Source organism: Pelobates fuscus, chromosome 13 (assembly GCF_036172605.1).
Source record: "Pelobates fuscus isolate aPelFus1 chromosome 13, aPelFus1.pri, whole genome shotgun sequence".
Classification (NCBI taxonomy): domain Eukaryota; kingdom Metazoa; phylum Chordata; class Amphibia; order Anura; family Pelobatidae; genus Pelobates; species Pelobates fuscus.
In genome coordinates, this window is record NC_086329.1 from 110655338 (window position 1) to 110682589 (window position 27252).

Below are 27252 nucleotides of genomic sequence, written 5' to 3' on the forward strand. Positions count from 1 at the left end.
GTTTCCATAACACAGTATTATAGCACTGTGCAGTTTCCATGGTAACAGGGTATTACAGCACTGTGCAGTTTCCATGATAACACAATATTACAGCACTGTGCAGTTTCCATGGTGATAGAGTAATATAGCACTGTGCAGTTTCCATGGTAACAGGGTATTACAGCAGTGTGCAGTTTCCATGGTAACACATTAGTATAGCTGGGTGCTGTTTCCATGGTAACAGTGTGTTACAGCACTGTGCAGTTTCCATGGTAACAGAGTGTTACAGCACTGTACAGTTTCCATGGTAACAGAGTGTTACAGCACTGTGCAGTTTCCATGGTGACAGAGTGATATAGCACTGTGCAGTTTCCATGGTAACAGGGTATTACAGCAGTGTGCAGTTTCCATGGTAACACAGTATTATAGCAGGGTGCAGTTTTGTTACAGCACTGTGCAGTTTCCATGGTAACAGAGTGTTACAGCACTGTACAGTTTCCATGGTAACAGAGTGTTACAGCACTGTGCAGTTTCCATGGTAACAGAGTGTCACAGCACTGTGCAGTTTCCATGGTGACAGAGTAATATAGCACTGTGCAGTTTCCGTGGTAACAGAGTGTTACAGCACTGTGCAGTTTCCATGGTGACAGAGTGTTACAGCACTGTGCAGTTTCCATGGTGACAGTGTTACAGCACTGTGCAGTTTCCATGGTAACAGGGTATTACAGTGTAACACACTCACTGAGGGTTATCCCAGCCTGTATAACATTAATTTAGGATTTATTCACTAAAGTGTTGAGTTACAAGGATCAGGTTTATAACATTCTCCATCCATTGTGAAGCTGAGTGTTTAATTAGGGCTCAGTTCCTGACATTTTATTACTGTTTAATGGATACAATTACATCTTTAAACTGCCACCGGAAGTACCAGTTCGGCCATGTTTGTTGAAGGGATAGTATTACCAGGTCAGTAACCGGAAGTGCCAGTTCGGCCATGTTTCTTGAGGGTGTAGTATTACCAGGTCAGTAACCGGAAGTACCAGATCGGCCATGTTTGTTGAGGGGGATGGTATTTCCAGGTCAGTAACCGGAAGTGCCAGTTCGGCCATGTTTGTTGAGGGCAGGATGTGGCCGCTTGGAATGGCTAGTTCCGGGTTCTTGGTTCCTCATTCAGAGGTTTCGGGGATCCTGAGCCATGCAGTCACTGCCCCCCGGGGACCTGGAGTGTCTGGAGCTGGTGGGGTGCGGGGGGTTCGGCCTGGTGTACCGGGGATGGAGCCGCACTCTGGGCACAGAGATAGCTCTGAAAATGATCCAGGGGGAGAGAGGGTGAGATAATAATAATAATAACATAATAACCTGTATATCATATAATAATACTACCACAACATGATCCAGGGGGAGAGAGGGGGAGATAATAATATTATAATATAATCACCTGTATATAATAATATAATCACCTGTATATAATAATACTACCACAAAATGATCCAGGGGGAGAGAGGGTGAGATAATAATAATAATAACATAATAACCTGTATATCATATAATAATACTACCACAACATGATCCAGGGGGAGAGAGGGGGAGATAATAATATTATAATATAATCACCTGTATATAATAATATAATCACCTGTATATAATAATACTACCACAAAATGATCCAGGGGGAGAGAGGGTGAGATAATAATAATAATAACATAATAACCTGTATATCATATAATAATACTACCACAACATGATCCAGGGGGAGAGAGGGGGAGATAATAATATTATAATATAATCACCTGTATATAATAATACTACCACAAAATGATCCAGGGGGAGAGAGGGTGAGATAATAATAATAATAACATAATAACCTGTATATCATATAATAATACTACCACAACATGATCCAGGGGGAGAGAGGGGGAGATAATAATATTATAATATAATCACCTGTATATAATAATATAATCACCTGTATATAATAATACTACCACAAAATGATCCAGGGGGAGAGAGGGTGAGATAATAATAATAATAACATAATAACCTGTATATCATATAATAATACTACCACAACATGATCCAGGGGGAGAGAGGGGGAGATAATAATATTATAATATAATCACCTGTATATAATAATATAATCACCTGTATATAATAATACTACCACAAAATGATCCAGGGGGAGAGAGGGTGAGATAATAATAATAATAACATAATAACCTGTATATCATATAATAATACTACCACAACATGATCCAGGGGGAGAGAGGGGGAGATAATAATATTATAATATAATCACCTGTATATAATAATATAATCACCTGTATATAATAATACTACCACAAAATGATCCAGGGGGAGAGAGGGTGAGACCATAATAATATTATAATAATAATAACATAATAACCTGTATATCATATAATAATACTACCACAACATGATCCAGGGGGAGAGAGGGGGAGATAATAATATTATAATATAATCACCTGTATATAATAATACTACCACAAAATGATCCAGGGGGAGAGAGGGTGAGACCATAATAATATTATAATAATAATAACATAATAACCTGTATATCATATAATAATACTACCACAACATGATCCAGGGGGAGAGAGGGGGAGATAATAATAATAATAATAACCTGTATATAATAATACTACCACAACATGATCCAGGGGGAGAGAGGGGGGGACCATAATAATATAATAATAATAATAATAATAATAACCTGTATATCATATAATAATACTACCACAACATGATCCAGGGGGAGAGAGGGGGAGATAATAATATTATAATATAATCACCTGTATATAATAATATAATCACCTGTATATAATAATACTACCACAAAATGATCCAGGGGGAGAGAGGGTGAGACCATAATAATATTATAATAATATAATCACCTGTATATAATAATACTACCACAACATGAGAGAGGGGGAGATAATAATATTATAATATAATCACCTGTATATAATAATATAATCACCTGTATATAATAATACTACCACAAAATGATCCAGGGGGAGAGAGGGTGAGATAATAATAATAATAATAATAATAATAATAATAACCTGTATATAATAATACTACCACAACATGATCCAGGGGGAGAGAGGGGGGGACCATAATAATATAATAATAATAATAACCTGTATATCATATAATAATACTACCACAAAATGATCCAGGGGGAGAGAGGGTGAGACCATAATAATATTATAATATAATCACCTGTATATAATAATACTACCACAAAATGATCCAGGGGGAGAGAGGGTGAGACCATAATAATATTATAATATAATCACCTGTATATAATAATACTACCACAAAATGATCCAGGGGGAGAGAGGGGGAGACCATAATAATATTATAATATAATCACCTGTATATAATAATACTACCACAACATGATCCAGGGGGAGAGAGGGGGAGACCATAATAATATTATAATAATAATAATAATATAATCACCTGTATATAATAATAATAATCACCTGTATATAATAATACTACCACAAAATGATCCAGGGGGAGAGAGGGTGAGACCATAATAATATTATAATATAATCACCAGTATATAATAATACTACCACAAAATGATCCAGGGGGAGAGAGGGTGAGACCATAATAATATTATAATATAATCACCTGTATATAATAATACTACCACAAAATGATCCAGGGGGAGAGAGGGGGAGATAATAATATTATAATATAATCACCTGTATATAATAATACTACCACAAAATGATCCAGGGGGAGAGAGGGGGAGATAATAATATTATAATATAATCACCTGTATATAATAATACTACCACAGAATGATCCAGAGGGAGAGAGGGGGAGATAATAATATTATAATATAATCACCTGTATATAATAATACTACCACAAAATGATCCAGGGGGAGAGAGGGGGAGATAATAATATTATAATATAATCACCTGTATATAATAATACTACCACAAAATGATCCAGGGGGAGAGAGGGGGAGATAATAATATTATAATATAATCACCTGTATATAATAATACTACCACAAAATGATCCAGGGGGAGAGAGGGTGAGATAATAATATTATAATATAATCACCAGTATATCATATAATAATACTGCCACAAAATGATCCAGGGGGAGAGAGGGGGAGACAATATTATATATTTTTAATACCCTGTATATTAAAATAATAATATAATAACCTATGTATAATAATAATAACTCCAAATGATCCAGTGGTAGAGAAGGTGAGACAATTATGATATAATAATAGTAATATAATAACCTTTATATGATGATGATGATAATAACTCCAAATGATCCCAGGGGAGAGAGTGTGAGACAATAATAATATTATTATATTAGACTATCCTTTATACGATAACTCAAAATGATCCGGGGGGGGGGGGGGGGAGACAATTATGATATTATAATAATATAATAACCTTTTATATGATGATGATAATAACTCCATATGATCCCGGGGGGGAGAGAGTGTGAGACAATAATATTATTATAATATAACCTTTATATGATAACTCAAAATTATCCAGGGTGAGATAATATTATAATAACCTCACAGAGGGAGAGATGTATATAATAATAGCATTTATAAAATAACAACTCAAAATGGCCTAGGGGGTGAGAGAGAACCTGTTTATAATAACCTTTATACTGTGTGACCTCTGACCTTTATTTTAATCTGACACTGCACATTGCACAGCACTTCTCATACAAAACAGTATTACATTGTATGAATATCCTCATGTCCTTCTAAAGTCCCTTATTGATGTCATGTCAGAGGGAAAGATAGAGGGCAGAGCTGAATGTGGTTGTGCATTTTTCCTGGATGAAATGCCTTCGATGCTATGATTCGGTGGTTTAAAGGGCACTGTAGCTCAGTATATTGATTATGTTTGTGATAGTTTTTTGTATTTCTAGGGATGATCCAAGAGATTTCATCAAGGAGAGAGACATGATGCATAAAGCAAACTACACGTATGTCCTCCGACTTCTTGGCATGTATGAGAAGCGAGATGGAGAGCAGATAGAGTATGGCCTAGTGATGGAATACATGCACAATGGCTCTCTTCGGACCCTGTTTGATAAGGTCCCAGATGTCCCATGGGCTCTAAGGTTTCAGATACTCCATCAGGTAGTCCTTGGTATGAATTATCTCCACCACGTTCTCAATCCATCTATAATTCACCGAGATCTCAAGCCCCGGAATGTCCTTCTTAACAAGTACTTGGATGTACAGGTAAGTAGCACTGACTCCGGTTCACATGGAGATTATTTAAAGATGGAAAAACTTCTAAACAATGTTAGCGATTTCTGATCACCCTCTGCCTGGTACACAGCAGTCCTGGTACACAGCAGTCCTGGTACACAGCAGTCCTTGTACACAGCAGTTTTCTTTCCCTGCTGTGTACAAGTTATGTATGCAGTCATGGGAAACAGAAAGTACACTATCTTTGAATGTTATGGTTTTACATATCAGGACAAAACAATCATCTGTCCCTAAGGAACACTATTGGAACCCAGACTACTTCATTTCATTGACTCGTTCCGGGTGCAGTGTCCCTGACCCCCTTAGTCCTGCAATGTAAATGAGTGCAGTTTTACACTGCGTCATAATTTATTTAAAGGGACACTATAGGCACCCAGACCGCTTCAGTGAGGGGGATGCGACGGTTCCAGGAATAGTTTTGTTTTCCTGGCACTTATAGTATCCCTTTTACAAAAATACATCCAAAATGGAGAAGCAATGTGTGAAAAACCAAGTAAAACTTTACTTCTTTATAGGAATTTAGATGCCAAGTGGCCAGCTTGTGCTGCTAATCAAATGCCCTTGATTGATTATCAGTAAGTGTGACAACCTCTGTAAAAGCTAAAGTTTTAGTAGTTTGCTGGTCTGGAGAATTCAGGTGTGTGTTAACACAAAGCCAAGGAAGAAAAACATAAGCAAAGGTCTTAGAGAAGCAATTGTTGCTTCCAATCAAACTGGGAAGAGTTATAAGGCCATTTCCAAACAATTTAAAGTCCAACGTTTTTCAATGGAAAAATTATTCAAAAGTGGAAAACATTCAAGACAGTTGCCTATTTTCCCATAAGTGGACGTCCCAGCAAATTCACCCCAAGCTCAGACCGTGCAATCCTCAGAGAAATTAAAAAAAAAAAAAAAACAAGAGTTACATCTCAGACTACAGATATCAGCATGTTAAATTATAAAGTTCATTAACAGTAGAATTATAAAAAGACTGAACAAGTATGGTTTGCTTGGAAGAGTTGCCAGGAGAAAACCTCTTCTCTATAAAAAGAAAATGACAGCACGGCTTGTGTTTGCAAAGTTGCATCTGAACTAATCACAAGATTTTCTGGAGCAATGTCCTCTGGGCAGACCAGACCAAAATGGAGATGTTTGGCAGAAACCAAACACAACATGTCAGCACAAACACCTCATGTCAAGTACGTTGGTGGAGGGTTGGTGATTTGGGCTTGTTTTGCATCCACAGGACCTGGGGACTTTGCAGTCATTGAGTTGACCATGAACTTCTCTATATACCAAAGTTTACTACAGTCAAATGTGAGGTCTGTCTGACAGCTTAAAACTTGACCGAAATTGCTTCATGCAATCGGACAATGATCACAAGCACTCCAGTAAATCTACAACAGAATGGCTGAAAAGAATCAAGGTGTTGCGATGGCTCAGTCAAAGTCCAGACCTCAACCTGATAGAAATCCGGTGGTGGGACCTTAAGAGAGCTGTGCGTAAACAAATGTCGGCAAAGCTCAATGAACTTGAGGAACATTGAGCGAGCCAAACATTTTCGACAATGTGAGAGACCGATGAAGTCATACAGAAAACAATTACTTCACATTATTGCTGCTAAACGTGGTTCTACAAGCTATTGAATAATAAGGTGTAATTCGTTTTTCACACATGGCGTCTCCGTTTTAGCTTTATTTTTGTTAAAGAAATCATGACACTGTAGTATGTCATGTTGATTTTCATCCGAGGTTGTATTTACCTAATGTTAAGACCTGCTAAGGAACATATGATTGTTATGTTTCTGAATTGGGAAAACCATGGAATTCAAAGAATGGCGTACTTTCTATTTCTCATGACTGTACGTGCAGAATCGCGATTGCTGGTGCTGTGATATGTAGCAGAGATTTTTTTTGGTCTCTTGTTTTCTTACCCATATTGGTGAATGTTACACAGAAGCTTTATTTTTGTATTTTGCACACTACTTTGTAACATGCTGAAAAAGGAAATCACAACACATCATTTTTTTTTTACCTTTTCCTCTCAGATTACGGATTTTGGACTGGCTAAAAATGCAGGCTCCGCTACCACCTCATTAAACCAGTCAGGGCCGGGCACGATATCGTACATGCCACCCGAGTCTTTAAGAGTTTTAAACTACAAGCCAACAAAAAAGTTTGATGTTTACAGGTGAGACTGGATTGGGAATGAGTGTGGGCATTGCAAATGGAAGCTGCTGTTTCTTAGAATGTGACTATTCTTTGGTTTTCTTGACTAACTGGGCTCTCTCACTTTTAGGTACTGGTTAAAAAAACATGCAAAATGCTTAAACTGCTTTAAGGGAAAATTTGTTTTCCTGGCACTATAGATTCCTATAGTGCCCCCCCTCCCCAGTAGTGCAGAAGGGGTTAAGAGCCCCTTCTGTCACTTACCGGAGTCCAGCACCGATGTCCCTGCTGGTTCAGGCTCCGTCAACCCGCGAACGACAGCCGGTGGCAATGACCGTGCTTGCATTAGTATTCCAACATAGGAAAGCATTGTATAATGTTTCCTGTGGGGTTTTTACATGACTGAATGTCCTCATGCGTAGTTTGTGGACGACCAAAAGTCACCTAACGACCCGGAAGTCCCTCTAGTGGCTGTCTGGTAGAGGTGGAGCTAACCCTCAAAGGTAATTATTGCAGTTTATCCAAACTTCAATAATTACTTTCCAGCGTTAAGGGACCTGGGACTATCACCCAGACCACTTCAATGAGCTGAAGTAGTCTGGGTTTCTATAATGTCCGTTAAACTTGCTGAAGAGATTTAGTGGTTAACAGTGTCCGGTCACAAAACTGTCAGAAAGGCGGGAGGGTGCTTTTTCAGATTATGTTGGGGCACGAAGTGTAAAGTGATGCTTCTCGTGATGGCACACTGGGTTGGTGCTTCTCTTGGTGGCACACTGGATTGATGCTTCTCGTGATGGCACACTGGGTTGGTGCTTCTCTTGGTGGCACACTGGATTGGTGCTTCTCGTGGTGGCACACTGGGTTGGTGCTTCTCGTGGTGGCACACTGGATTGGTGCTTCTCTTGGTGGCACACTGGATTGGTGCTTCTCGTGGTGGCACACTGGATTGGTGCTTCTCGTGGTGGCACACTGGATTGGTGCTTCTCGTGGTGGCACACTGGGTTGGTGCTTCTCGTGGTGGCACACTGGATTGATGCTTCTCGTGATGGCACACTGGGTTGGTGCTTCTCGTGGTGGCACACTGGATTGGTGCTTCTCGTGGTGGCACACTGGGTTGGTGCTTCTCGTGGTGGCACACTGGATTGATGCTTCTCGTGATGGCACACTGGGTTGGTGCTTCTCTTGGTGGCACACTGGATTGGTGCTTCTCTTGGTGGCACACTGGATTGATGCTTCTCTTGGTGGCACACTGGATTGATGCTTCTCATGATGGCACACTGGATTGGTGCTTCTCTTGGCACACTGGGTTGGTGCTTCTCATGGTGGCACACTGGGTTGGTGCTTCTCGTGGTGGCACACTGGGTTGGTGCTTCTCTTGGTGGCACACTGGATTGATGCTTCTCATGATGGCACACTGGATTGGTGCTTCTCTTGGCACACTGGGTTGGTGCTTCTCGTGGTGGCACACTGGATTGGTGCTTCTCTTGGCACACTGGATTGGTGCTTCTCGTGGTGGCACACTGGGTTGGTGCTTCTCGTGGTGGCACACTGGATTGGTGCTTCTCGTGGTGGCACACTGGATTGGTGCTTCTCGTGGTGGCACACTGGATTGGTGCTTCTCGTGGTGGCACACTGGATTGGTGCTTCTCGTGGTGGCACACTGGATTGGTGCTTCTTGTGGTAACCAACTGGATTGCTGCACATATGTTCTCTCTCAGTGAGAAGCATTCTGTTGGCTGGGAGATCCTGATTGTAACTGTGGAAAAAGACCCTTTCACTGTGGGATACGAGGTAAGTAACCCTTTATTTAGGGGAATAGCGAGGGGGGCTATACCTAAATAGGCTTCAAAACACTCCAACATTAAATACATTTTTATTTGCAATGTGAGAAATTTCCTTGAGAGGGTTATGCCAGGTTGGCGTTGGCCATTCTAATTTATTATACAGATAATACGTAAAAATGTATTTAAAAAAAAAAAAAAAAAGTAAATATATTTTAAAAAATATTAATGAATTCGTATTACATTTTAAGGTCTTGCAAATACCACATTTAAAAAAATGTACAATAAAACAAACACATCATAGGATAGTACTGTTTTAAAACGATATTAAAGCAAAGTACAGATGTGCACTTACTGTGTTTGCTCTATTACAAAAGTGTGGTTTATGGACCCCTGGTAAATACTCTGAAGGAAGTATCCCAGAGGGTTTGGTAGCTACTTAATCCTCCCTCTATTTCCCAAAACAGAGAAGCATTGTGAACCCTGAGCATAATATAACATCACACTCTATAAGCAAGTGAATATGCCCCAAAAAATCAAATATGCATGGACATAGATATTAGTAGGGAACGCTAACACTATATTACATAACTGAATACAAATTAGGTGGGTGAAAAATATTCACACTAATGTGCTACAAAGAATTATATTCATCAGTCACGCAAGAGGTTACTGACAAACTATATGCCGGGGGCTTTGGGGGTTGAGAGGGACATCTTCCACCTCTAGTCCTAAAGTAAACACTGTGTGATTGACAGCCTGGGGAGGTGTGGCTAGGGATGTAGAAATAGTGATTTAAAGCTTAAACGAGAGTTGATCTTTAGGACAGCAGGGACATAGTCTACACACCAGACTATTTTATTAAGCTGAAGTGTTTTTGGTACATAGAAAGACCCTTCGAGATAAATATCCCTTGAATTTTCTTTTATAAGCATGACATTGAGATATAGATTTATGGACCCCAGATAATATTTTTAATGTTTTTGTTTGTTTTTTGCCTTCCCATTAAAATGACTTTTGAACATGTTTATTATTCTAGCAGCCACGAGGCATGCATGTATGAATATCCCCTCTCACTCACACTCCGACTGCACCTCCCCGACCTACTGATTGTACCTTTCATTGTATTACAGCTTCGCCATCTTAACGTGGTCGGTTCTGTCAGGTCAGGAGCCGTATGAGGGTATGTTCCATCACATAATCTCCTCTGTCCTTGTACGTCTGCTGTTTTTCTGTCTTATGCAGCCCTAATAAAACTGCCTTAAGGGAACACTTCAGACACATAAAGCACTTTAGGTTACTGATTCAGAAACCAGCTGATATCAATAGAAATCGACCCATTTATAATTGGGGCTGAAACGCCTCCCTGGTTGTCCGTCAGAAAGCCAGGAAGATGTTTTTCTGCTTCTGTTGCATCCATTCAGCTAATGCAAGCGGCAGGGGCACTTGGTTAACATGCTCACCTGTCATTCGCCAATAGGAAAGCCACGCTCGCCATATAAGAAATCTGATTGTAATATTCAGACTGAAAGTTTGTATTGCGGAGGGGAGGCAGAGCAGGTCTGCAGCTATTTCAAGCTGTTTTTCTTTAGATACCACCAAATGCTGTAAAAAATGCATGCATATTTATATGGAGGTATGTCTACTAAATTGTAAAAAAAATATTGGTGTGTTCCTTTAAAATGATACGACACCTGAAAATGTATTTGTGTGGCGGTATCTCACGCACACCATTTATGCTTCGCTTAAACGTTTGTATGGGAGAACTCTGATTGTGCTGATACTGTGTCTGTAGCGTTGCAGGATTCTTCTTCACTGGCACCACCTTCTGTATCTGTCAGGAAAGTCAAGCTTTGATGGTTAACGTTAAAACATACTATATGTGTAACAGCTCTACCCAAGTTTATAAGCCTGTCTGTTTCCCCATGGTGCAGAGACCTCTAGTGGTGAAACTCAGAACTCCAATAATGCTGAAGTGCAGTGACCTGTGGTAGTAGAATTGCCAGTGGTGTACTTGTTAGTTCACCCAAGGTGTCTGTAAATCTAGAATATTGTGCCCTAGGAGGGGACAATGTCTGGCCGGGAGTATGAGTGGGTGCAGATGTTGATACCTGGCTGGAAATAGGAATGGACACAGGGATTGCCAAGGTCGATGCTCGGTTGGGAGTAGAATCGTGTGAAGGGGTCAATGCCAGGCCAGGAGAAGGAGCGGGCGCAGTGGTGGATGTCTGGCCAGGAGTAGTTTTGATCCAGGTTGAAGCATGAATAGTGTTTTATTGTGCTTTAATAAATACTTATAAATAGCTGCACAAAACAAATTCATAAAAAGTGACTGTTACAAACTCCCCTTTCCAAGTGAGTTTGCCACGAGCTCCTGGGGAGCCTACTTGCCAGCCTCCTGCCCACAGACTATGTAAAATTTAATGTAAAAGTCTACGTTTGTGTATTTGGACTGTATGGTTCGGGAACCAAAAAGCCGAAAGAACCGGAGACCACCCTGGTGTTTGTTAAGCCTATTTGCCAGTTTGTAGCAATTTCCACCGCAGTGTTCTAAGTGTTCGTGGTGGTGTATGAGGGGGCGGCCAACTTGTTAGCATGAACACAGGCAGCTGTGTTTGGTCATCAAGTTCATGAAACTATTTTTGGATCCTGAAACTCCCGAACACCGCTGGACTTCCATGATTGCCTATGTTCGGTTCTACAACTCGTAGAAAGACACTGTTCGGTGGAAACATTCCCACGAACAAGGGAAACAAGCTCCAGGTTAAGAATATTAATTATGTTCAGTAGCTTGTTTTGTTTTAAACTACCGACCTAGACTGAACGCAAGCCCCTGATTCTCTGGAACTGTTTTGGGCATGGGACCATGCGTGCGGTTGGTCAAATTATGACTTCCAGGAAATTCCTGAACTGATCTGGGTGATTATTGGATATGTAGGTCACCCAGATCGGGGCTCTTGGATGATTTGTGAGATTTTTAGGTATTTTTAAGGTACTATTGGGGTGTTTGTGAAATGTGTTTTTTGTGCTTGGAGATCGGACACTCAACGTCGTGAACACCGTTGAGACTTCCATCTCTACGTATGTTCGGCTAGATTTGTGTGGGAGCAGGCTGCCGAACGAGGGACATAGACTGAACCTACCTCGAACTGCTACGTTTGGTATTTTGACTGTTGACTATTTAGAGCAGGAGCCTTGTGTGCGGTCGGTCCATGGAAATCCTGAACCGATCTGGGTGATTTTTGGATATGTTAGTCACCCAGATCGGGGCTATCAGGCGATGTAACTTTTGTGGGGTTTTAAGGGTACTTTCGGGGTACTGCTGAAATGTGTTTTTGTGCCTGGAGATTACGTTAGTACAGTTCCTAATCCAATTATCTCCCAGGCACAGAGGAGGGATTATCTGATTTTGTATGGGAGTTTCCTCGATCTGAGACACAATGTAATTGTGTATTTGTTTCTACTGTGAGAGAAAGGAATATATACTGGCGCTAAATACAAATAGATAATTACAGTGTTATACACAAATACTATTCACAATAGCTGCTGTAACACCAAGTGTAGTCTTTCCACATACACCAACCACATAAACCAAAATACAAAAAAGGTGTAGCACTACACACAAATCAGAGTCCGTCCAAAATCAGAATGCGTATTTCTCCAGTGTTGTCAAAGTAGTGTTGGTATATTCTGGCAGTAATTGCCTAAAAACAGAATTTAACTCCAATAGTGTGAAACTGTTTTATATTTAGAATTCTACATATATTAAAGAAAATCACTCACATTCTTCTGATCTTTTTACCAAGCTCATGGATAAAGCGCTCACAGGTCCGTGAAGGCGACCTTCCCCTTCTTTAAGTAAGGTAATCTTGCAGGATGTCAGCTAGGGCTTAAACAGAACATATATATGGTGCAATATGGTCTGAAGCCAGCAGTCCAATATAAAATAGGTATATATTATACTCACAAGGATGGAGCCATAAATAGGCTCGGTCCCAGCACGTTGTGTAGTTCAGGACTTCACGCCTATTAGCAGGAACCAGTAGCCCAAGTGTATAAGTAAAATACTTTTATTAGATGATCTCAAATTTAAATTCTAGTGGCCAATTAGAAAATCAATTAAAAAAACAACAACATCAAAATCAGAAATCAATATAAAATATGCAAAATATAAAATACTCTGAATAAGGGCATAAAAGTGATATGTAAAGTCCCCAGGACGCGTTTCGCCGAGTTCCCTTCAGCTTCCTCAGCTGGGTATATTTCTTCAGTACAATCCTCCGTCTATCCGGAGTCCTGCTTAAGTACCTGTCCATACATCTCGGCATGTTGTGCAGCTGTTCATTCTCGCGCCAATTTTCTAAAGTTTTCGTCGAGCGATGTGTGTGTGTTCCAAGCCTCCCTCTCGCTGCTCATTACTTCCGCATATAACATCATAATCTTCTTTGCCGATCGTATTCCTCATGCTCTACAACTGTCCACATAAAAAAAATCTACAATCTCTCATATTATGTGATGGTATATTAGTTCCAAATATAGTTAGAGAGACAGGGAAAAAGAGTGGCAAATGCAACTATGTATGAAATAAAACCGGTATACGCTTTCTCATCACATCGATTTTCACAAATACATAATTGAATAAAGATATATGTCAGTGTTACAAGTTGTATTTAGCAAATGTAGCAAAAAAAGAGTTCAAACTTTCACATCCCGTTAATCTTCATAAATAAATAATCACGTGAAGATACATATCTATGATGCAAGTTGTATCTGAACACAATGAATCAACACACCTCTTAATCTGAAAATCGCTTTTACAAATATCTAATGTGTTTCAAATAGTTGGTATCTGCTCTTATACATCCTATATATTCTAAAAAATGGTTACATTCTGTGTAGTTGTATATATTTATACTATATGACTGGACTGCATAAACAGAAACAAAGTTATTTAACTCCTAAATGACAGTGAATTGAGCAGTGAGACTGCAGGGGAATGATCTATACACTAAAACTGCTTTATTTAGCTAAAGTCATTTAGGTGACTATAGTGTTCCTTTAATTTCAGATCAAAATTGCCTCCTCTCCAGTCCTACTCTACTCTTTTTAACCCTAAAAATATGGTGCTTATCGGTGATTGATTATGGAATTGTTTATAATGGAGGGGTACACTCTGGTTATCTGCTCCTTTTAGGATATTCCTACTGTGTTTCTCGATCCTAATGTGGAGTGCTCTGGTGGTTTTCCCTACGTAGTTTAGACCGCAAGGTCATTGTATCACATAAATCACATTATCCGTATGGCATGTGATAGCTTTTCTTATTTTCTGTTCTTTCCCTTCCTTACTCTTAAAGTCCATTATTCTTCTTTTCTTATTTCCCATTTTTCTACATGCCAAGCATTTGCCACATGCGAAGAAGCCTTTTTCCTTGTTAAAAAAACATATTGCTCTTCTTTTTATCTCTCATAAAGCTGGAAGTTAAAATACTTTGTAGATTTCGAACGCCTCTATGTATAAATCGAGGTTGTTCCGGTTGGATCTTGGCAGAGAATAGGCCTAATTCTGTTATTTTCCGTACTATAATTACGGATGAAGGGCACCCCTTCCATATTTGGTTTCACTCTATCCTTATATACTAGGAGATTTTTACATTCCGTTTCCTTTACCTTTATCCTTGCTTCCTCTAATCTGGTTTCCTCGTATCCCTTCTCTAAAAAGTCTCTTTATTTTTATCGATTGATTGTCATAATTCTCTATATCTGTACAGTTACGCCTAATCCGTAAAAACTGGCCTCTAGGGGAATTCTCCATCCAAGGGGTAAAGTGACGGCTTTCTTTTTCAAAGCTGTTGGCATCCACGGTTTTAAAAAAGTTCTCAGTCTTAATTTCCCCTTCTTCTATAAAAATAGTTAAATCTAAAAATGATATATATAACGTATTCAAGCAGCTATGGTTGGCTTTAGTTGGGGTAGTAAACACCCGCGAGTCCCCAAAGCATTATTGATGAGAAGTGTGAAAAATGGAGGTATTTGGGGATACCAAATATAAAGGCATATTATCATTCTGCTATACTTATGAACGTTATTAGTGCCCATTCAACCAGCTATACTCCTCAATGGGTGGCAATAGAAAATATGTATTGTGGACCACAAGATCTCGCAACAATATTATGGAAACCTCAGGAATGAAGACAATTAAGCTCAAATATGTTGCCATCCACTAAACATTTACTTAAAATCTGGGATATCTACAGAGATAAATTATGTACGGCTTACCCATGGGCTTTAGCGACTCCAATTAAAATTTAATATTTTTGTAATGCGACGTTCCCATATCAGAATTGGGAAAAAGCAGGAATTACACCTATATTTCACTTATGTACTATAAAGGGTTTAAAACCTTTTTCGAATTTACAAAAGCTATACATTTGCATATCTTCAAATTAAAGCAATTTTAGACATTGAAAAGGTCTGTACCAGAACAGATACGTTACAATCTTCCATAACGAAGTTTGAAGAGAAATGCTTGTCATTAAGTTCTCCGGAAAGGGCATTATCTATATGCTATCAAACCCTAGCTAATCCAGTGGTAAATACAAATTGGAAAATCATGCAAGATTGGCAAGAAGATCTTCAAGAGAATACTCCTTTGAGTGAGTGGGAACATATTTTTAACGCTCACAATGGATTAACTACTAGTACTGCGCATTTAGAAGCAGTAAGGAAAAGAATGTACAGGTGGTACATGGTTCCTGTGCGTCTGCACATTATGTTTCCGGCAACATCGGACATGTGTTGGCGTTGTCATACAGATAAAGGCACTATGCTACATGTCTGGTGGACATGTGAAGCGGTGAATGCACTATGGAAGAATATTGAAAGAATAATAAAACAAATTACGAATCAGCAATTATCCCATGACCCAAAAACAATACTTCTCCAATCACCTCCAACTAATATCCCTAAAGTAACCAAGAAAATGATCTTCCTTTTATTTTTACTGGTACCATCAGATCGTATAAGCATTAATATTACTTTATTAAACCGGGCACATAGGGCCTTTATAACTAATACTTAGGCGTATTTAGGCTTAGCTCAAGAATGATGGTAATTGCTACCTGCTCTTAATATTCTTGCAGAAACCGGAGAAGCGTCGCTGAACACATATAATTCTTATACAATTATACATATAATCTTATTAGGACAATAGGAAACAGTTTAATTTGGTATAGGTCTGAGCAAGAAATGTAAATTAATAGATCATTAATTGGATATCATTTCAGTCACAATTTATTAAAGTGAGGCGCTTGAAGGAGCAAAGTGTTAAACGACAAAAGTAATTTAATAATTTATTTTTGTTGTTTGTTGCTGTAATATATAGCTTTAACGGTTAAAATGTTTAGGATAAATAAATATGTAACTTGCATTAAAAGTATAATATAAGATCATATTTTATGATATTGGCGGAGGCACCTGGTCGGGGTGCCAGGCAGTACATCACAAGGAAGTATCCTGTTTTCTGTGGGAGTGTTTACTGTTACTCCAAATTGTATAAAAGCAGGCCATCTGGCCAGATTAAAGACATCCAGCTTGTACTCCCAGAACGATGTGTTGTCTGGTTACTGGGAGGGGAAAGGGCTAATCACTAATCACTGTTCCAGTGTGGAGGATTCAATGGGGAAAGTCCTTGCAAGGACTAGAGCTCCCAGGACTGAGTGTCGTCCAGTGCCTTGGGGTGTCTAGAGCGAACTCCCCATTCGGCTCCAGTAGGAAGCAGTTCCAGGACCCCTGTCGAGCCACGGCGACTGTGGGCAGAAGTGCTGCGGTTTGTCCCCTGTTCCAGCTAGGAAGTGGTCCTTGGCAGAGGTTGCCAGCCAGGGGCACAGGGAGCTTCGTTACAGTGACAATCCATAAAAAGTGCATCAAAGTGTCTCGAACATGTTCTCATGCAAAATAAATATTCAAGTGACAGCAGCAATTCACAATAACGATGTGAATACACTAGTAAATCACAAACGCCAAACTTCAAGTACGGTGTTATAATCACCACACTTGAGTAGAAATGATTTGTGGCAATAAAAGACCAAAAACAGGTATACGTGCATCAAATCCTAATGTTCGATCAAAGATTGTATAAAATGAAAAAAACATAAACAAAATCCTAGTGTAATACTGTGAAAAAAATTAAAAAGACTGGATATCTAAATAGTTGAATTAACAAGTGCAGAGTGGCTGGATTCCTACTCTAGACTATAGTGCCCAGGGAGGAACAACTACTTGAGTACGTGGGATCCACTAGTGCCAGATGCGTAGACTCGCCACCAGCCGAAAATCCTTAGCTTGAAACTTATTCCATTCCACAAGTGATATACAAAGTACTACCGAATGTAGGATCCTACACTCAAAATACCTCCTTATCTCTAATGATTCTCTCCCCTGTCAGCCTCGGCGTACAGCACCGTCCAGGTTCGAGCGTGCACTTACGGCTCACGACGAGTTTCGCACTGACTCCTGCGGCTTTCTTAAGCATGATAAGTCCTCCCACATTACACTGGTTGCTGCAACTTCCTATGCTGTATGGGTTGATGCCTGGCTGGGATTAGAAGCAGGCGCAGAGGTCTGCTCGGAGAATAAAACCTATATTTAATTCTATAATAATTATTGTTTAGATGTAAGACTGAACTTTATAAATTATTTGCATGTTCGAGACACTTTGATGCACTTTTTGTGAATTGTCACTTTTTATGAATTTTTGTGCGCAAGTATTTTAAATCTCCAAATCGGTTTTACCAGGACTGCATATGGTTGCTTCATACATTGATCAGTAGAATGCAAACACCAAGTATAACTTGTTATATTCCTTTATATAATTTGCGTCACATTATTCATTGGATTGAGTTTTATTGTGCTTTAGTTGCAGACAACATGATGATTAAACTGCTTATACCGAATGGCAGCAGGCCAGACATGGACCTGGTTAAAAAGTGGACTTCTGAGAAGATGGTTCCAGAAGCTATTGAGCTGATGATGGAATGTTGGAGTGAAGATCCAGAAACAAGACCCAGTTTCTCTGGTAGGATTGTGTTTGTTGGTTTAAAATGCTAATCAGAAACTGTCCTCATTAACGGGCCGTGACAATGTCTTCCACCCACGGTGTCCGTTTAATAAAAAGATGTATCGAATACTAATAAACTTTAATATCTAGTGGTAGAGCATTTAAACGGGAACTGTCACAGCTCTGCAATCTACACCATTCAATAAAACTGTCTTGTGTAACCATTTCTTTCATGAGATGCTCGGTTTTCTTTTAATTTTCTTTATTAAAGGTTCAGCAAATGTCAACCAAGGCACAGCCAGGGCACACATTGCAAATGAGGAGAAATAGCAAAGATGGCAGCGCCCAGTTACTGTGAATTTCTTATTTTTCTCTCCTCACAAATTCACATTTATTAAGGAAACACTATAGTGTTGGCAATACAAACCTGTATACTTAAGACTGCAGTGTTCTCCCCTGTCTTTAGTTTAAGGGCTCTCCCAAAAAATGTAAATAAAAAAACAGGAGGAATAAAGGTTTTAGTCACTATTTTTCTAGCTCCAAGCTACAGTTCCTGCAGCCGCTCCAACTGCTGCCGCAACAGCACACTGACTTTTCTTTTTCATCCAATCCAATGGTCGTCAGAGGAGAATTGTAGATGAAAAGCGCACCCAGGTTTACTGTAAGAGCGGGGTGTGACAGAAAAATAGCCACTAGAGGCATTGCTCTATCTACTAAATGGCAATGGTTTCCATTCATGGAGGTACATGATGGACATATATCATGGAGAAGTGACAGATCTCCTTTAGCATACTGCTACTGCGGTAATTGGTGGAGCCTGTCTCTGGTACTGCATCCTTGGGTGCCATGTATAAAGGGGAATTCTAACACTTCCACCAGCAGTTGAATGGCTGTAATGGTCTGCTGGGATATGTAACCATGAGGTCTGCGTATGTGTCCTATTTAGAGGATCTTTCACACTGCTGTCTAGGTAAATGTTCTTTAAAGGAACACTATAGTCACCTAAATTACTTTAGCTAAATAAAGCCATTTTAGTGTATAGATCATTCCCCTGCAATTTCACTGCTCAATTCACTGTCATTTAGGAGTTAAATCACTTTGTTTCTGTTTATGCAGCCCTAGCCACACCTCCCCTGGCTATGATTGACAGAGCCTGCATGAACAAAAAACTGGTTTCACTTTCAAACAGATGTAATTTACCTTAAATAATTGTATCTCAATCTCTAAATTAAACTTTACTCACATACAGGAGGCTCTTGCAGGGTCTAGCAAGCTATTAACATAGCAGGGGATAAGACAATCTTAATTAAACAGAACTTGCAATAAAGAAAGCCTAAATAGGGCTCTCTTTACAGGAAGTATTTATGGAAGGCTGTGCAAGTCACATGCAGGGAGGTGTGACTAGGGTTCATAAACAAAGGGATTTAACTCCTAAATGGCAGAGGATTGAGCAGTGAGGCTGCAGGGGCATGTTCTAAACACCAAAACTGCTTCATTAAGCTAAAGTTGTTCAGGTGACTATAGTGTCCCTTTAAACCTGTCGAAAGGGCCCACTAACCTCCCTGAATGTGATGCTGTCACTGCTCCAGCACAGGTGAGTTAGTTAGTTAGGCTTATTCCATGTTGTTGGCACAGCTGTATGTTTAGAAGGAGATCCTCTGATTATGGTCTGCTGGTGGGGTGAGGACATGTATCTGGTCTCACATTTTCCCTTTATTTCTTTCTGACCGTGGTGTCTCTTTTCTTCTCCTGATATTGGTGTTGTGTTTTTGTGTAATGCACTTACTCGGTTTAGAAACGGCTAATATGATCAGATTTCCCTTTTTTTGCCAGCTGACGGTCTATTTGTACTTCATTATTACCCAAGCATGATTGCTTTCTTTCTGATTTTGTTTCTTTATCATGTCACATCATTGCAGTGTGCTTTCCATCTGACATGGTTTTTGCCTCCATTACAGATTGTAAACCAAAGACTTTGTCCATGAGCCGGGCTTATGCTAAAGATATATACCAAGCTATCCAGCAGGTTCTGGATTTTTTCAGAAGTATGTCCACATCCCGCAGGGTGAGTCACAATCTGTCCATACCCCGAGCGCCTTCAGAGGGATCGTGTCGGCTCGTGGGAATAAGCAGCATCGCAAAAACTTGATTTCTCCTTATTATCTTGTTGTCCGCAGGCTTCCAAGGTAGACGATGTCCCTGATGGTGTTAATGTGTCGTCTATGACCGATTTATCAGGTTAGTGAATGGGATCCTACAATGTGAATCAATCTATCTATTTGTGTAACTGGGACTGAGAGCCATTATTAATTTATTTTTAACCCATTCTTTGTCTTATTATTACATTATGTTTTAATGCACTTTTTATTTTATATATATATATAGACATCACCGGTTCCTTCGCCATTCAGGTATACCAGGAGATTCTTAATGGAGTTGAATCAAAACCACAGGTAAGGTTTGATAACCATGAACATTAATTAAATTGGGGATGGAGGCATTTTACCTGTTATAACATCTGCTATATTGACTATCTCTTCCGTATATATTAACATGGTAAATGATAGCGGAACACTCCAACCATCATAACCACTGTAGTGGTTATGGTGCAAGGAGGGCATTTATGCCCCCCATTATAAGTAGTCAACCTGTACACCACTCCTTGCATCCACTACCTCGAAGAACCAGAAGCTTTCTGTATGAGCTGAGCCAGAGGGTTGCATGGCTTAGCTTATTGACTGTAGGTGATCAGGTGACCTGAGGAGGGCTAACAATAGTTCCTCCTGAGTAGATCCCAGCTCTCCAGCAGTATGGCAGGTAGGGAGCAGCGTCAGTGAGACCCCAGCTCTTCAGTACTATGGAGGCAGGGAGGAGCGTCCGGCTGGTTCCAGCTCTCCAGTAGTATGACAGGCAGGGAGCAGCGTCAGTCAGACCCCAGCTCTCCAGAAGTATGGCAGGCAGGGAGCAGCTTCCGGCAGACCCCAGCTCTCCAGTAGTATGGAGGAAGGGAGCAGCTTCCGGCAGACCCCAGCTCTCCAGTAGTATGGAGGAAGGGAGCAGTGTCCGGCTGACTCCAGCTCTCCAGTAGTATGGCAAGCAGGGAACAGCGTCCGGCAGTATGGCAGTCAGGGAGCAGTGTCTGGCAGGTTCCAGCTCTCCAGTAGTATGACAGAGAGGGAGCAACGTCTGGTAGACTCCAGTAGTATGGAGGCACAGAGCAGCGTCCGGCAGTCCCCAGTTGTCCAGTAGTATGGAGGCAGGGAGCAGTGTCCGGCAGGTTCCAGCTCTCCAGATATATGGCAGGCAGGGAGCAGCATCCGGCAGACTCCAGCTCCCCAGCAGTATGGCAGGCAGGGAGCAGCGTCCGGCAGACCCCAGCCCTCCAGTAGTATGACAGTCAGGGAGCAGCGTCTGGCAGGTTCCGGCTCTCTAGTAGTATGGCAGGCAGGGAGCAGCGTCCGGGAGGTTCCAGCTCTCCAGATATATGACAAGCAGGGAGCAGCATCCGGCAGGTTCCAGCTCTCCAGTAGTATGTCATGCAGGGAGTAGCGTCAGGCAGGTTCCAGCTCTCCAGTAGTATGACAGGCAGGGAGCAGCGTCTGGCAGTCCCCAGCCCTCCAGCATAATGGCAGGCAGGGAGCAGCTCTCCAGTAGTATGGAGGCAGGGAGCAGCGTCCTGCAGACCCCAACTTTCCAGTAGCATGGCAGGCAGGGAGCAGCGTCCGGCAGATTCCAGCTCTCCAGTAGTTTGGCAGGCAGGGAGCAGCGTCCGACAGGTTCCAGCTCTCCAGGAGCTCTCCAGTAGTATGGCAGGCAGGGAGCAGCGTCCGGCAGATTCCAACTCTCCTGGAGTATGGCAGGCAGGGAGCAGCGTCCAGCAGACCCCAGCTCGCCAGTGGTATGAAAGGCAGGGAGCAGCGTCCGGCAGGTTCTAGCTCTCCCAGGCAGGGAGCAGCGTCCGGCAGATTCCAGCTCTCCAAGAGTATGGCAGGCAGGGAGCAGCAGCGGCAGGTTCCAGCTCTCCAGAAATATGGCAGGCAGGGAGTAGCGTCCGGCAGATCCCAGCTGTCCAGTGGTATGACAGGCAGGGAGCAGCGTCCGGCAGACCTTAGCTCTCCAGTGGTATGGCAGGCAGGGAGCAGCGTCCGACAGGTTCTAGCTCGCCCAGGCAGGGAGCAGTGTCCGGCAGACCCCAGCCCTCCAGTAGTATGACAGGCAGGGAGCAGCGTCCGGCAGATTCCAGCTCTCCAAGAGTATGGCAGGCAGGGAGCAGCAGCGGCAGGTTCCAGCTCTCCAGAAATATGGCAGGCAGGGAGTAGCGTCCGGCAGATTACAGCTCTCCAGGAGTATGGCAGGCAGGGAGCAGCGTCCGGCAGACCCCAACTCTCCAGCAGTATGGCAGGCAGGAAGCAGCGTCTGGCAGAGCCCAGCTCTCCAGTAGTATGGAGGCAGGGAGCAGATTCTGGCATATTCAAGCTCTCCAGATATATGGCAGGCAGGGAGCAGTGTCCCTTTAATGAGAATTCTGAAATTCTGTATTTTGATTGTGAGCTTATTCTTCATATGGTCATCTAGAGCAGTGATTTCACTAGAGTACGTGGAAGATGTCTGGTTGGTTTTGGTTCTGAGATTGAAATGCTCTCTCTCTCTCTCTCTCTCTCTCTCTCTCTCTCTCTCTCTCTCTCTCTCTCTCTCACTTAGGTTGAACCTTTTGAAGAACCCATTGATTCTGGAGGTTAGTCAGTGCTATATTGTGTGGTGTGTGCATGGTTTTATATAAACAAAGTTTGCAGTGATACGGTGCATAATCGCTTTGCAAATTTTAAACCCTATAAAGAACAGATGGTTTACTATTATTTATATATTTTTTGACATTCTTTATTTATTGGGTTTTTCAAGTCAGGTTGGGATACAGAAAAGAGAGAGGTGGAGGGGAGGGGGGGTTGGCGTATCAGGCATCAAGTTACAATGTGTGACATATGCAATAACAGAGCGTTAGACCTGGCAGCAGGCCGGAGTTAAGCTCAGTGTTTTACTCGTAACTAATGCGCCGTCACCTCTCTATGCGTCTACCTGAGCGGATCTTATTCAGAGGCTTGGGGTGTGGCCCATGTGTGCTATATGTAATATAGGTGTGCCTGTGATATGTAGGTGGTTGTGGTTGTACGTTGATACTTGTTAGGTTATCGTCTAGCATAGAGGGAGGGGGTGAGAGCACCGTGGGTGGTAGGCTTTCGGATTCTTGACCTGGAGGGCTGTCAGAGATCTGGCGGAGTTCAGTCATGTTATGTCGCGGTTAAGAGGAAAGGGGGGGAATGTCAGGGTCGGGGGTTCAAACCATGGTGAGGGGTTGGGGGTAGCGGATGTGTCTACCAGGGGTCTCTTGGAAAGATAGGTATGGGGGGTCAAGCCTGTCCCGTGCGGTATAAGATGTCCAGGGGTACCATAGAAGGGCACATTTGTCCGAGCGCTCCTGCAGGGACGCAGTTAACATTTCCATGTTATGGATTTCCTCTACCTTATCTACCCACTGTTGGTAGGTGGGTACTGTCTGGCTTTTCCAGTTCAGTGGGATGAGACTTTTTGCCATGGAGAGCAGGTGTATTGTGAGGGATTTTTTGTATTGTTGTGTAGGTATGGATGTGTGATGAGGGAGCATCGGCAGTGGTTGCAATGGGAGGTCTGAGTCCGTTATTTCCTTGATCTTAGTGTGTATCAAGCGCCAGTACGGAACTATGCGGGGGCATGACCACCAGATGTGGAGGTTGGTGCCCAGGGCAGAGTTACATTTCCAGAGGCTGTGTCATGCATGTGTCTAAGTGCGTCTGGGGTCCTATACCACTGTGTGAGTAGTGTATAGCTCATCTCTTGGAATTTGGAGCTAATGGAGCATTTGTGAGTTAAAAGAGAGATTTTATCCCACTCCTGGATAGTCAAGTGCGTACCCGTCTCTCGTTCCCATTTTTCCGTGAGCTTTCATTGCCCAGTGACTGTAGGCTTGTGTAGAGGTAGGATACCGCGTGTTCTAAGTGTTTTCTGTCCGTGCAAAGTCGTTCAAAGTCAGTCAATTGTGTGTGGCGCAGGGAGCGTCGCTAGCGGAGCCTGCTACACTGCTGGTGCTCGGGGAGGAAGGCGCCTCGTGTACCTCTGAGGTGCTGCGGGGTGGACAGGAATTTGTCCATGGGACCGGGTTGTTGGCTCGTGTGGGGTGTAGGTGGGTGTCTCGGGGTCGCCACCCGTTTGGGTTTCCCCATGTGGACCGAGAAAGGAGCTTAGGGTCTGGGCTTGAACGGGTCGGGGCCTAGGAGCGAGTGCAGCGTGCGACTTACTCCATCTGTGGTCGAGCCACGCCCCTCGGTTTACTATTATTTAACCACAGTGGTCAGAACTACTCATTGGTTTAAGATTCACGATCTGGCTTTATGTGGAAATGAAGACAGATTATCACTGAATTATTAGTTTGACTGCTGGAATTATTAAAGGAATTACTTTAGCTAAATAAAGCAGTTTTAGTATATATATCATTCCCCTGCAATTTCACTGCTCAATTCTCTGTCATTTAGGAGTTAAATCACTTTGTTTCTGTTTATGCAGCCCTAGCCACACCTCCCCTGGCTATGATTGACAGAGTCTGCATGAAAAAAAAACTGGTTTCACTTTGAAACAGATGTAATTCACCTTAAATAATTGTATCTCAATCTCTAAATTGAACTTTAATCACATACAGGAGGCTCTTGCAGGGTCTAGCAAGCTATTAACATAGCAGGGGATAAGAAAATCTTAATTAAACAGAACTTGCAATAAAGAAAGCCTATATAGGGCTCTCTTTACAGGAAGTGTTTAGGAAGGCTGTGCAAGTCACATGCAGGGAGGTGTGACTAGGGTTCATAAACAAAGGGATTTAACTCCTAAATGGCAGAGGATTGAGCAGTGAGGCTGCAGGGGCATGTTCTATACACCAAAACTGCTTCATTAAGATAAAGTTGTTCAGGTGACTATAGTGTCCCTTTAACAGTTCATGTTTTCGTGAATAACAGTGATAAAAGCAACATACTTTATTTTCATTTATTTTAATTTCACCTGATTTGATTTAAACATATTCCTGGAATTACATTTATTTTATTTTTCGTGAGATGCGGTCTAACCTCACCCTTTATATGGTATCTTTGCAGAATTTCTCAGAAAACACTTTGCTACAATTGTCAATGCCAACCCTGATATCACCTCTATACTCGATGACTTATTCTCTCAGAAGATCATAAGCCAGGAGGAGTTGAGCACGATCGAAGCCAGTGGAACTAGTCAAAACCTAGTGAGGGCAACGCTGCTGAACATAATGAACAAAGGCAGGAGAAGTTCAGATGTTTTCTTACAACTGCTGAAATTATACAGTTCTTCAGTTATGGATTCCCTGACATCGTAGAGCAGAAACCACCTTCCCTCTACGTCTCAAGGTATCAGTGCCGACCTGAAGTCTTCTTCAACCTGTCCCGCAGTTGTCATTATCTGCCAGGGAATAGGTTGTATTGCTTAGAGTGCCGTTTACCTGTGTCAGCCACTACTGCCTTCAACTCCGATAGGTGAATGTTTGTTTTAAAGAATGTTTCAAATTGCACCAGAATGAAGGATTCATGTTTGTCTTTTCTTTAACCCCTTAAGGACACATGACGTGTGTGACATGTCATGATTCCCTTTTATTCCAGAAGCTTGGTCCTTAAGGGGTTAATGAGCTTTCACCGTTACGATGTAAATAGCTTTCCTATTTTAACACGTCTTTTGAGAAATTTATCGACATAAAATGTAAACGTTTATATCAAACTGTTAACCAACCATTTCCTTGTATTTGTTACGTTTTGGAAATATGTGAATTGTTTAGGGTCAAATGAGGTCTTTTAGTTATTTGTCTCCAAAGGCCATTTTCATTGAATGTGTAAATATTTCTTTCATTTCACCTACACTTTGAGATTTTCTATGAGCACTATGTTCCCGCTGCACACAAAGAAATGACAGCAAGTCGGATAAACATGAGGTTAACGGAAGCCCGACATGCCCAGTATCTGTAAACTGCACCACAGACATACACCCCATACGTTTGTTGTTAATCTTGCTCTTGCTGCCACACTTGGAGCCATACTTACCAGGGGAAGCTAAGGCAGGTACTTCACAGGGTTAGTCATTCAGTGGGAATCGTTGGGCATTGATAGTGCATTTCACTTTTTCGATCACAATAGCGGACTCAGACTCTGTATTTTCTGTTTAGCGTTTTACACTGAAACGTGAATCTCACTTTGAATCCGTATTAAGTTCCTGACAAATCAGTTGTTAATAAGCCTACGGGTTAGAAATGTGGGATTGTGACAAAGCAGTTGGAAATTTTAGGTTGAAATATCTTAAATGTATATTTGTAACTCTGCTATTTTCCAGCTTTCCTAATGTTGTGTAAAATGTGCAATTCTCTGTGTAGTAGATAAAGCTAATTGTAAATATCTCTAACCCAAAACTGGTACAGATTCAAAATGAAGGAAAGGTCACTGGACGTTCTGTCAAAGAAAGAGGGCAAAATAGTGCAAAATAACCAGACATTGTGAATCTGAAATAAAATAAAGCTTTGGTTTAACAACATCCTGTATAGATTGTCTGTCTCTGGGTAAGCTTATATTACCACCTCTGTCTCGTCTGCTTGGATTTCCTGACGATTTGAGTGAATAACCCTGATACAAAGTAAATGGTTTCCATTTAATTTGTAAAAACAATTGATCAAACTGGTCGACATTGTAAATTTAATTAAAAGAACTTTAATTTGAAGCTGTTTAGGGGTAACTTGATCGGATTATTTATGTAACTTCACATTTTAGCAAATTAAATATGAAAAGTCAGAATTGAAGCTGAAATAGCCAAAGCATGAACATAGCAAGGCTGGAGAATATCTTCAAATCAGCTGCTTACTCTCATGAAGTTTTCTTCTTAGTTAATAAATATTGGGGTAAT

At 41.3% G+C, this 27252-nt stretch overlaps 1 protein-coding gene across 1 annotated transcript; it reads left to right on the forward strand.

Moving 5' to 3' along the window:
• The first annotated feature begins 1105 nt into the window (after positions 1 to 1105).
• LOC134583476 (receptor-interacting serine/threonine-protein kinase 3-like) lies at positions 1106 to 26125 on the forward strand. The gene is made up of 10 exons (XM_063440405.1): positions 1106 to 1308; positions 4933 to 5251; positions 7308 to 7450; positions 10343 to 10392; positions 18124 to 18282; positions 20223 to 20329; positions 20442 to 20502; positions 20650 to 20717; positions 22966 to 22999; positions 25437 to 26125. The coding sequence occupies exons 1-10, from the start codon at positions 1175 to 1177 to the stop codon at positions 25685 to 25687; spliced, it is 1326 nt and encodes a 441-aa protein (XP_063296475.1). The 5' UTR covers positions 1106 to 1174; the 3' UTR covers positions 25688 to 26125.
• The last annotated feature ends 1127 nt before the right edge of the window (positions 26126 to 27252 follow it).